This window comes from Felis catus, chromosome A3 (assembly GCF_018350175.1).
Source record: "Felis catus isolate Fca126 chromosome A3, F.catus_Fca126_mat1.0, whole genome shotgun sequence".
NCBI lineage: Eukaryota > Metazoa > Chordata > Mammalia > Carnivora > Felidae > Felis > Felis catus.
Window position 1 is genome coordinate 32,159,008 of NC_058370.1, and position 12,082 is coordinate 32,171,089.

The window sequence follows — 12,082 nt, forward strand, 5'->3', positions numbered from 1 at the left end:
CTATCTCATGTAGTTGTTGAAATATACTATCTTTTGAATATGCGTATCTCTTATTTCACCTGTTTGAACATAAGTCTTTAAGCTTTTTGAGGGTCATTCGTGTCTTCATTTTTGTAGCACTCACAACACATGCCTTGCCTATGAAAAATGTTGAATGAGAAAATATTACATAAAAGTTAGTTACGACAAGTGTTTTATTTGCTGTAAAACAAGCACAAATTCTCTACTGTATGACATTTTATAATTTTAACTGCTGGAAACAATTACAAATAATTTCCTTATTGTGGAACAGTTTCCATCCTGTAAGATTTGGAACTTAACCAAAGAAAGCTTTTTGTCTGTATTATTTTACTGTGACTGTAGGTATTTGTGGGATAGATGAATTTGATAAGATGGGGAATCAACATCAAGCCTTGTTAGAAGCTATGGAACAACAGAGTATTAGTCTTGCTAAGGCTGGCATGGTTTGTAGCCTCCCTGCAAGAACTTCCATCGTCGCTGCTGCAAATCCAGTTGGAGGACACTACAATAAAGCCAAAACAGTTTCTGAGAATTTAAAGTAAGTCTCTTTGGATATTTATACCTTTAATGTATTGAATCCTTATAAATCAATAAGAAAAAGATAACTGAGGACATAATAGTTCACAGAAATGATAATTTCTAGTAAATGTACAAAAACATGTTGAGCACAACAAATTAAAGCAGTGAAGTACCATTGATAGCTACCAGATTGGCAAACATTTTTTATATTAATAATCATTATTGGCAAAGGGTTGGGAAAATAAGTTCTCACATATTCAGGTTAGTGTATTGAAGGACAACTGGCATGTTTATTATCACTGTTTGAAATATACATTCCATTTGTTTTAGCCAGTTCTACTTTTAGGAATCATACTCACAGAAATAGCCATGGAAGTGCACAGAGACGCATTTACAGGTTGGGTATTATGCCATTGTATATCACAGACAAAAAGCGGAAACAGCTTAAAATGCCCATTGGTAGGAAAGTGGTTAAACTATGGCAAGGCCGAACAGTGGAGAATAGCAGGTATAAAAATGGAAGTAGCTCTGTGTGTGCTGATAGGGAAACATGTCTGTGCTTACTGTTAAGTGAAAAGAGCACATTACATACTTATAAATGGGGTATGACCCCACTTTTTCCCAAAAACAGAGTTTGTATTGGTATGTGTGTATGCTTTCTCTTCTAGTTTGTTCTGTACAGGTTGGACAAAAGGCATAGGGAGGGGAAAATAGGTTGAAGTGATTGTGGAAGTGAGAAAAAGACAAAAGAATGCCTCATGTGAAAAATTGGAAGCTTAAATTCTAGAGGGAAAAAACCCAAATTTCCTAATATTTGATAATGTGTACCTTTAATACAGAAATGGTACATGGCAAAATATACAATAGTACTTGGATATGCTATACCACCACCACCAAAAAAGTCAATCTAGGGACCCCTGGGTGGCTCAGTTGGTTAAGTGGCCAGCTCTTGATCTCAGTTCAGGTCTTGATCTCAGGTCATGAGTTCAAGCCCTATGCCCTATGCTGGGTATGAAGCCTACTTTAAAAAAAAAAAAAAAAAAAAGTCAATCTATTAGTTTTTCTTAATAAAATGACAAAGTGCTATATTGGAAAGATCAGAAAGATCCTATTGAACAAGGACTTGGTTTTTAGATTCTGGTTTTTAGTGGTACCCAAACCTGTTTTGGGGTGTTGACCAAATTCTTTAGCTACTTTGAATTTCAGTTTTATTGTCTCAAATAGAAGGATAATCTGATTGGTGGGATCAGGGAAGATGACTAAGTAGAACACAGCATTTTTATTATAATGATTCTAATGACTTCTAAGAAAAAGTGGGTTTTTTAATCTAAATAATCATAGATGCTTTGAGAGACTCAATGTCTTGGTGAAAGAAAACATACAAAAGATTAAAACGACCCAACTAGATAACCTCTGGCGTATCATATAGCATTTGTTTTAAAATTCAAAGGCATTGTGAAACTTACCATTAGGTAGTAATATAGAACACAGACATGGTGTGAGAAAGGGGCCTTATCATTAACCTATCAAAGGTAGGTACATGTATGACTGGTGTGTGACCTGGTGTCTCTCCAGAGTTGGTGGGTGTATCGAATACAAAAGCTATTGTTTGTTTCTTTAACATAAACTTTATTTTTTTAAAGTTCTACGTGGAACTTCAATAGTAAATAAGTAAATGGTTTTCTACTTGTTTTGATTCCAACCATTGTTTCTTCCTTCTTCCCTGCCTCTTAGAATGGGGAGTGCCCTGCTGTCCAGATTTGATTTGGTCTTTATCCTGTTAGACACCCCAAATGAGGACCATGATCACTTACTCTCTGAACATGTGATTGCAATAAGAGCTGGAAAGCAGAGAACTGTTAGCGGAGCCACTGTAACTCGCATGAATAGTCAAGACTCAAATACTTCTGTACTTGAAGCGGTGTCTGATAAACCATTATCAGAAAGATTAAAGGTATGAATGTTTCTGCTCCTTATTCATTTCGGTTCTGTTTGGATGTCAGAGTTCAGTATGTTGCTTATTGTAGAGTAGTAGTATATAAGCTTTCATGCCAAAACCTTTTATATTACAGTAGTAGGGTTTATATAAACTGCATTAGAAATAATCTGTCACCTAGACTCAGAGCTGGAACTAGTGTTTGGCTTCTTTGGAAAGTCTTTTAGAACTTTATATGCATCTAAACAGGTTATTTTAACTGAAAGATTTTATTTGCTATCCTTGTAATCTTTTTTTATCATGCTTCAGGTGGTTCCTGGAGAAAAAATAGATCTAATTCCCCACCAGCTGTTGAGAAAGTACATTGGTTATGCTCGGCAGTATGTCTATCCAAGGCTGTCCACAGAAGCTGCTCAGATTCTTCAAGATTTTTACCTTGAGCTCCGGAAACAGAGCCAGCGGTTAAATAGCTCACCAATCACTACTAGGCAGCTGGAATCTCTGATTCGTCTAACAGAGGTTTGTTTTAAATTCATGCTTTTTTGACTTAAAAATGGGGGCAAGAGGTGGTATGATTTCTCTCAATTTCCTGCATAATTAACTTGATTTTTCTTCCAGCTGAGAGACAATTAGAAGTGGATGTACAAAAATGTTTAAAAATTTTGGCCATATCTGTAACAGAGCCAATCAAGCCACTTCTTTCTAGGCACAGAACCAATTACTAACCATGCAACTTTCTTCCCCCCCTTTTAATGACATTGAAGACTCCTGGAGTGTGACAAGTACTTAGGTTAATTAAGGATTCTGAGATTCTAAGTTGAATATATGGGAGCATGGAATATGTCAGTATTTGATTTGATACATGACAGGTCCATAAGCATAGTACCTGTTTTTCTAATAGCAGTAACATTTATTCACAGGTTTGGAATGCTAAGAGAACTCTGGCAGTTAAAATAGCTGGAGTTTGGGCTTTTTGCTTTAAAATCAGATTATTTCTTCTATGTTGTTTTAACAAATTGGTTAGGCATGATTTCCTGAAAGTAAAAGGCAAGGAAAAACCAAGGGTATTTCATAATCAAATTTTCTGAAATGAACACTCAGAAAGATATATGTTAGATAAAAATAGGTTTTAATCCTATTTTATTTAGTTCGTTTATTTAGTTTATTAAGTTTATTTGTTTATGTTGTTGGGGGGGAGGAGCAGAGAGAGAGAGCGAGAGAGAATCCCAAGCAGGCCCTATGCTGTCAGCGTGGAGCCCAGTGTGGGGCTCGAATCCACAAACTGAGATCATGACCTGAGCCAAAATCAAGAGTTGGACATTTAACTGACTGAGACACCCAGGTGCCCCTAATCCATATTTTAAATGAGCGATTGGGGTGCCAGAGTGGCTCAGTCAGTTAAATGTCTGACTTTGGTTCAGTCATGATCTTTGGTTCGTGGGTTTGAGCCCCACGTCGGGCTCTGTGCTGATCGCTCAGAGCCTGGAGCCGCTTCAGGTTCTCTGTCTTCCTCTCTCTCTGCTCCTCCACTGCTCGCATACTGTCTCTCTCTCTCTTTCTCAAAAATAAACAAACATTAAAAATTTTTTTAAATAAAATGAGTGATTGTTTTCATACTCAAGTTTTCAGATAATTTTATTCTGACTTTGATATTATAGTCCTCCTCCTGCAATCAGTTTTTGTGTAAAATGAATAAATGAAACAATCTTAGACCTACTTTACCTGCTCAAACAATGTCAAATATACTTACTATTGTTATTTAAAAATGCTTTTTTTCTTTCAAAGGCACGAGCAAGGTTGGAATTAAGAGAAGAAGCAACCAAAGAAGATGCTGAGGATATAGTTGAAGTTATGAAGTATAGGTAAGATTAAATTTTAAATGCTGTTTTAAATGAAATATCAGTCATTGTTTCATCTCAAATTAAATATTTAATTATGCCAAGCAAAATTATTTTTACTTAGCCCATTGGATCCTTTTAACAAACTATATTTTCTTGGTTTAAAATATTTGTATAAAGAAACAATCTTTATATTAAGATTTTTTGAATGGGTATACATTCACATAGTTATAAAATCAATTCAAAAATACATATTTTGAGAATACTCAAAAAGAACAGCCTCATAATGGGTAAAATCATCATTAACACTTAATGACTACCAACCCTTTCAACCAATTCCTAACATTCCCTTTTGTATAAATATCCTGTTGGTTTAATATTCTACTGTGCTTGGACTGTCAGTTTCCTCTTTTACACGATTCAGTACTAGGGTTTGAGGGGTCTTGTAGATGAAAATTTTACCAAGCTGGCTTCATTCCCTCTCTAGTTGACTTCATTGTGTTGGAGACCCTTAGTTGCCATTTGTCAGCAACCAGACAGTCTAGGAATTACTAGACTGTCTCATTCAATGTGGTGCCAGGGATTCAGTGTACTAGCATGTGAAATAAAGGAGTGGCCATAAATACCAGTTGTCTGACTTATGGTGGACCTAGCTTCCTGGCAGACCAGACCAATAAGAATCCTAGAGATTGCCTACAGGGCACCTGACTGGCTCAGTTGGTAGAGCACGTGACTCTTGATCTCAGGGTCTTGAGTTTAAGCCCCATGTGAGGTGTAAGGCTTACTTGGAAAAAAAAAAAAAAAAAAGATACCTAGAGATTGCCCCAACAGAGATTCTTTTTTCACTAGAAAACAAAGCCACTGAACCTAACCAAAATTCCAAAAAATTTGGATTCTAACTTTGTTCCCAATTAAAAACAAGGACCACTAGTAGGGACTCCTTGTTTAATGATAAGAAGTTGCCTCTTAGTTTAGAATTTTTCTTAACAGACTGCTTTTTTTTTTTTAAGTTTGTTATGAGAGAGAGAGAGGATGTGCATGTGCGTGAGTGGGAGAGGGGCAGAGAGAGAGGGGGAGAGAAAATCCCAAGAAGGCTCCATGCTGTCAGCACAAAACTTGACATGGGGCTTGATCCTGCAAACCATGAGATCATGACCTGAGCTGAAACCAAGAGTTGGCCGCTTAACCAACTGAGCCACCCAGGCTCCCCTGAGCATCCTGCTCTTAAATTCTCCACCTGTGGCAGTGGGGCTATCATTGCTACTCCTGGTTTCCTTTTCCATTTAATGATCTCTCACCCTTTAGACCTACTGGTGCCTGGCTCTACTGAATAATATCATGGATAGACTTGGGCTATCCAGCAAATCAGGGATCAAACTACCTTATTACTCTCTCTTACCTGTAACATTCTCTTTTTAGGCTTTACCCTAACTTAGTTTCCTTAGGCCTCAGACCCCAGACATTGCCTCAAGCAGCCATCTAGTATTTCCCCACAATAAGTCCACTGGTCTGATTCATTCTCATATCTGAGCATTACACATTATAAATGACACATTAAACCTTTTCAATAAAAATACCATATTGATTCTGCATGTCTGAATCCTCATGTCGGACAGTGTTTACATGTACTTTTTCCATTCAAGAGGAACTCTTCCATATTTTTTTGTGTAACTTTGTATTTTTTTCTACTACTTCTCAAAGTTGCCTTGCTGGTAATTCTGAATTAGTTTTAGGCTGTCAATTTACTCCTGAACTCCTGAAAAAAGAGATCTCATTGTTAAATATAAACAGTATCTACATGAAATTACTAGTTTGTTTCCTTGAACTGAATGTGCTTTATTGGCTTTTACACAAATTTTCAGATAAAAAGAATAGGTTGATTCCTAGTGATTGGAATTGTTTCCTAGTGATTCCTAGTGACTGCAGTTATTTCCATGGTAGATATCAAGATCCAGTTAAACACAGAGACTAGGTTGTGAACTGTCTGTTTTATTATACTTAGCATGCTTTCTGTCCCTAGTCTATGCTCTAAGAGAGCAGGGACCCTATCTGTCATCTTTACCAGTGTACTCCCAGGGCCCCTCCTAGCACACAGCACACCCTCAGTAAATGTACTGCATTGATAGTAAAATTGACCATGGGAATCATCTTTCGTTCATTAACTCTTCCATTTCAGTGTTTCCCTCTCTTGAGTTGTGAATGCTTGTACTTAATGTGGTCTTGAATCTATAAAACTACATTTTAAGCAGAAGCAGAAGCCAAAATAAAATCTAAACTGTGATACAGTTCATCATAGTTATCAAAGCACATAGCTATAAAAACTAAATGTTTATGGCCAACAGTTCACTTAAGTTTTCTTTAAAAATATACTAGGAAGCACAGGAGAATAGAGCCACCTTCAAAGATGAAACATCATTGAGTTTTTTCTATTTCAGCAAAGTGGCTCAGATATTTATAAATCTTCACATCTGAAGCCATGTATCGCGGATTTAAAGCCCAGATATTCCACTCATTGGCTGTGTAACCTTTGGCAAGTCACTTAACTTACCACACTTTGCTTCTTCATCTGTAAAATGCGAATAAGAATAGTCCCTAGATCAGAGGATTGTTGGACTAAATGGGGTAGCATATGGTGATTAAATATAATTAAGCTAAATATGAATTGTTAATACATAGTAGTTTAAAGCATTTTTGGCAAGCACCTTATGAAAAATAAGCTATGGTTTATTATATTTACATAATCATATTACATTTCTTACCATTTATTAGTCTGATTTGGATGATTCATTCCTATTTGTACAGCTTTCTCTTTCACGTAAGCTCTTATCAGGAAACAAAACAAAGCTATGTTTTTAGTAACCCTATAAACTCATTGCTGTAAGCTCCTTAAGGGCAGGAATTACATCCGTTTTATTCACCAGTGCAAGTCTACTGCCTAGCAGGTGACCGGTTTATATATGATTAACCAATTCCTGATTAAATAACACCTTTGCCTCTGGGCTTTGTGTGAGATTGTATCTGTCCCATTGTACAGGCAGGGAGTCATCCACTGAGCTGGATTAGAAATGATGGCTAATTTTATCTCTCACTGGTGTTTTCAGACTTCTGGCTAAAATCCACTAGCAAGAGTGCATATGTCTTTCTTTGATGATACTGTGAAAATAAGAGGAAGCAGCAGAGAACTAAAAATAGTAGGTGGATCCTTTAATATCTAACCACCACTACTGCAAGTCAGCAGAACCGTTCTAGTTCATTCCCACAGTATTTTTAAACATCTTTCATCTGCCAGGTGCTGCACTAGGAGCTGGGAACATATCTTTGTCCTCTAAAGCCTAAATTTAGTATGTTTAGAATTTCTTTCTTTCATGAATCAAAAAGAATGTTCCAGGCATTTATATCATAGTCTATCAACTTTGTATTCTTACGCTTTTCTCTTTTCAAATGTAGATGTTTCTTAAAAGTGGCAACTGTGTCCAAAAATATTTTTATCGGCACATAGTTCATACCATAGTGAATTTCATAGTGGCTGTTCAAGCAATACATGTTGAAATCTTTGCTACGTGAGTCTCATGGTTATTTCCACATTTTTCTTCTTATGAACTGGGACAAAAATTTCCATACCCGTGCTACATTGGGTAACTCTGTTTTCCTCCCTTCTCGTTAAGCATGCTAGGAACTTATTCTGATGAATTTGGAAACCTAGATTTTGAGCGATCCCAGCATGGTTCTGGAATGAGCAACAGGTCAACAGCAAAAAGATTTATTTCTGCTCTCAACAACATTGCTGAAAGAACTTACAATAACTTATTTCAATTTCAACAACTTCGGCAGATTGCCAAAGAGCTTAACATTCAGGTATGATAAGCCAAATACTTAATCTTGTTTATGAAAATTTCAGGAGGTCTTTATTAAGTGTAGAATTTTTAAATATCAGAATATTTTGATGACTGTGGAAAACAGTATGGAAATTACTCAAAAAATTAAAAGTAGAACTACCCTATCTATGATTCAGCAATCGCACTATGGTATATTTACCCAAAGAATACAAAGGAATTCAAAGGAATATATGCATCCCTGTGTTTATTGCAGCATTATTTACAATAGCCAAAATATGGAAACAGCCCAAGTGCCAATTGTTGGATGAAGGGATAAAGAAGATGTGGTATAGAGAGAGAGAGCACGCCTATGTGCTCGCTCGTTCTCTCTCTCTCTCAAAAATGAATAAATAAAAACTTCTAAGAAATTTTTTTAAATATTTATTTTTGAGAGAAAGAGAGAGAGAGAGAGGGAGAGACTGAGATTGAGATGAGTGGGGGAGGGGCAGAGAGGGAGACGCAGAATCCAAAGCAGGCTCCAGGTCAGCACAGAGTCTGACACAGGGCTCGAACTCCCTAACCGCAGATCATGACTTGAGCCAGTTGGACGCTTAACTGACTGAGCCATCCAGGCGCCCCGAAGAAACAGACCCTTAGCTATAGTGAACAAACAGATGGTTATCAGAGGGGAGGTGGGTGAGGGAGTGGGTGAAATAAGTGATGGGGATTAAGAGTGCACTTTATCAGGGGCACCTGGCTTGCTCAGTTGGTGGAGTGTGCTCCTCTTAATCTCAGGGTGGTAAACTTGAGCCCCATGTTGGGTGCAGAGATTACTTAAGAATAAAATCTTTGCTTGGGCGCCTATGGTGGCTCAGTCAGTTAAGTGTTGGACTCTTGATTTTGGCTCAGGTCATGGTCTCATGGTTTGTGGGTTTGAGCCCCATATTGGGCTCTGCACTGATGATGCAGAGCCTGCTTGAGCTCCTCTCCCTCCCTCTCTCTGTGCCCCTCCCCTGCTCATTTTCTCTCTCTCTCTCTTTCTTTCAAAATAAATAAATAAGCTTAAATGAATAAATAAAAATAAAATCTTTGCAAAAAAAAGTATCACGAGCACTAAGTAATATATGGAATTGTTGAATCGCTATATTGTTCATCTGAAATGAACACTGTATGTTAACTACACTGGAACTAAAATTTTAAAATAAATAAATATAATGGAGATTGGAAAAATAATAAAAGATTTGGATGAAAAGAATGGAATAGGCTTTTTTGAAGTATTTTCTTTGTTTAAGCTATGAAATTAGCTGCTCAGAGCTTTAAAAAAACAAAACAAAACAAAACAAAAAAACCCAGCAGTGTTAGGGTTCCAGGGTGGCTCAGTCAGTTACACATCCCATTCTTGGTCTCAGCTCAGATCTTGATCTCAGGGTCATGAGTTCAAGCCCCATGTTGGATCCTACTCTGGGTGTGAAGCCTACCTAAAAACAAAAAACAAAAACAAAAAAAACCCAGCAGTTTTTATTTAAAATGCATACCTACCTCTTTTGTAGCATCTTTATAGTTGAAGGAAACATAAGAGACTCACTTTCCATGTTTTTCTGACAAAATCTCTTGTGGGCAAGTCATCTTACATCTTTGCATCTCTGTTTCCTCGTTTGTTCAACAGACATGATTCCAGGGTCCGACTTCGGCTCAGGTCATGATCTTGGGGTCTGTGAGTTCGAGCCCCACGTCAGGCTCTATGCTGACAGCTCGGAGCCTGGAGCCTGCTTCGGATTCTATGTCTCCCTCTCTGTCTCTCTCTCTCTCTCTCTCTCTCTCTCTCTCTCTCTCTCTCTCTCTCAAAAATAAATAAACATTTAAAAAAATAGACATGATTTCACCTGCTCTGCTACTTGAAAGTTTTAGTGAAAATGAATGTAATAAGACTTTAAACATGTAAGATAGTTTATATGGAAAACTGTCCACTCAATTTCAAAATTGGAGCTAGTCTAATTTTTGTTTTGAAGCTAATCTAAAACAAATACAAAAAATACTCTGGATACTGGAGTTTTTAATTTTGATTAGCTCGGCTAATCAAATAGAATAGGATCTCACAATAGAATTGAAAGCTCATATGTAAGCAGTTTTCTCTATGAGGAAGTACAAATAAATTTATTTGCCCAAGAAACTTGAGGAATGCATGGTATGGTTTGAGAGATTCATTTTATAAATCATGTTTTTGCATATTATTTAATGGGCTGTTTTTTGATGTTTTATTCCAGGTTGCTGATTTTGAAAATTTTATCGGGTCACTAAATGACCAAGGTTACCTCTTGAAAAAAGGCCCAAAGGTCTACCAACTTCAAACTATGTAAAATGACTACCAACCCAGGACGTCTTGAGATTATTAGCAGTTTAAAACTATCTCAGTAATAAAGAGTATGATTGATATATATATATATATATATATATATATATATATTGTTCTCTGGAAAATGATGTCCTAAAATTAATGTAATAGGAAAAAAGATTTAAGAAGTGATAAAGCCATGTGTTTAGTTTTTACAGTTTCTCTGAAAGATGAGAAAAATAAATTGTTTATATTTTTAAATGATGTGATTACATGTATTATATATAGTTGTATTTTTGACCTCTTTTATTCTTACTTTTTTTCTATAAAATGTCCATCTGAGTAAACATTTGCTAAGTTACATCTTAATGTTTAAATAGCTCTGACACACAAAAAATGAATATCTTTCAGAAATAAATTGAAAACAACTTTCAATTCCAAAAAAAGTTTGGAAATATTTTATATTGACACATTTAATTTAACATCTTAGTTACTGAAAAAAATTTTAAACCATATTATGTTTTATTACCAAAGTTAAATATGTACCTGTGGGTTTTGGTTTTTTTTTTTAATGTTTATTTTTGAGAGAAAGAGAGAGAGAGAGTACAAGCTGGGGAGGGGCAGAGAGAAAAGAGGACAGAGGATCCCAAGCCAGCTCCACGGTGATAGCGAGTCCAATGTGGGGCTTGAACTCACAAATCATGAGATCATGACCTGAGCCAAAGTTGGACACTCAACCAATTGAGCCACCCAGGGGCCCCAAATATGTACCTATATTAAGTCAATAGCTGTGTAAGGCTTATTAAAACCAAGCCGCCTCAACTCACTACACAGAGGGTGAGGATGCTGTTCTCCTATTCTGTGTACGTACATAAATACACATACACAGTTTCCCATTTCTTTCCAATTTAGTTCTATGTCCTCTTTCTTGTTTCACTCCCTCCTTTTAGTAGAATCGATCTTCTAGTAGCTTCCTGAGAAAAAGTTCATAAGGCAAATTCTACCCTTACCTCTGGATTGGGCATAGAATTTTAGTTTGTAAAACTAAAATTGGATGTTTCTGTTTAGAAATCCAAGACCACAATCGCTTCCCAGCCTTTTGGCTAAGATCAAGTGTAGAAATCCAAGGCCATTGTGATTTTTATTCATAGCATGTGACCTTTTTTTCTTCTTGAGAAGGTGCTTGGATCTTCCCTTTTCCCAGGTATCCTGAAATTGTATAATGTTTAATAACTATCCTGGTGGTCCCTCATGCCAAAAATATTGGTGTTATCGTTACCTCTTTTTTTTCTTTTATCCCTGTATCAGTCCATCAACAAGTTTGCTCAGTACCTTTAACTGGTTCCAGTTCCACTATTCTGGATCAAGCCACCCTCTCTTGTACCGCTTTATAAGGACAAAGACTGCACTTTATTCTGTTGCTGCCCCAGCAGGTGGAACGGATTTTTGACACATACCCCTCTGAGGTGGATACACAGACAGTGGGTGATTATACCACTTGTGAATGAGGACACAGAACTTAACCAAAGCAGGTAAGCAACTTGATGTAAGACTATGAAAAATAATAAGAGCATAAAAAGGATTTCTACTAATAAGATGGAGGCATTCTCCTCTTTTTCTC

At 36.6% G+C, this 12,082-nt stretch overlaps 1 protein-coding gene across 8 annotated transcripts in view; it reads left to right on the plus strand.

Moving 5' to 3' along the window:
* MCM8 (minichromosome maintenance 8 homologous recombination repair factor) overlaps positions 1–12,082 on the plus strand; it is a 56,482-nt gene that overhangs the window by 34,276 nt on the left and 10,124 nt on the right. For 3 of the 8 annotated variants that reach the window (XM_023251443.2, XM_045053859.1, XM_045053861.1), the window contains 6 exons: positions 364–559; positions 2,275–2,494; positions 2,786–2,995; positions 4,262–4,338; positions 7,980–8,169; positions 10,394–10,725. In XM_023251443.2, the coding sequence (XP_023107211.2) occupies positions 364–559; positions 2,275–2,494; positions 2,786–2,995; positions 4,262–4,338; positions 7,980–8,169; positions 10,394–10,486 (986 nt within the window). In that variant the 3' untranslated portion in view covers positions 10,487–10,725. Of the gene's footprint in view, positions 1–363; positions 560–2,274; positions 2,495–2,785; positions 2,996–4,261; positions 4,339–7,415; positions 7,506–7,761; positions 7,960–7,979; positions 8,170–10,393; positions 10,726–11,891; positions 11,994–12,082 lie in introns of those variants that run through there. The other 5 variants (XM_045053857.1, XM_045053856.1, XM_045053858.1 and 2 more) reach the window with 4 other exon arrangements.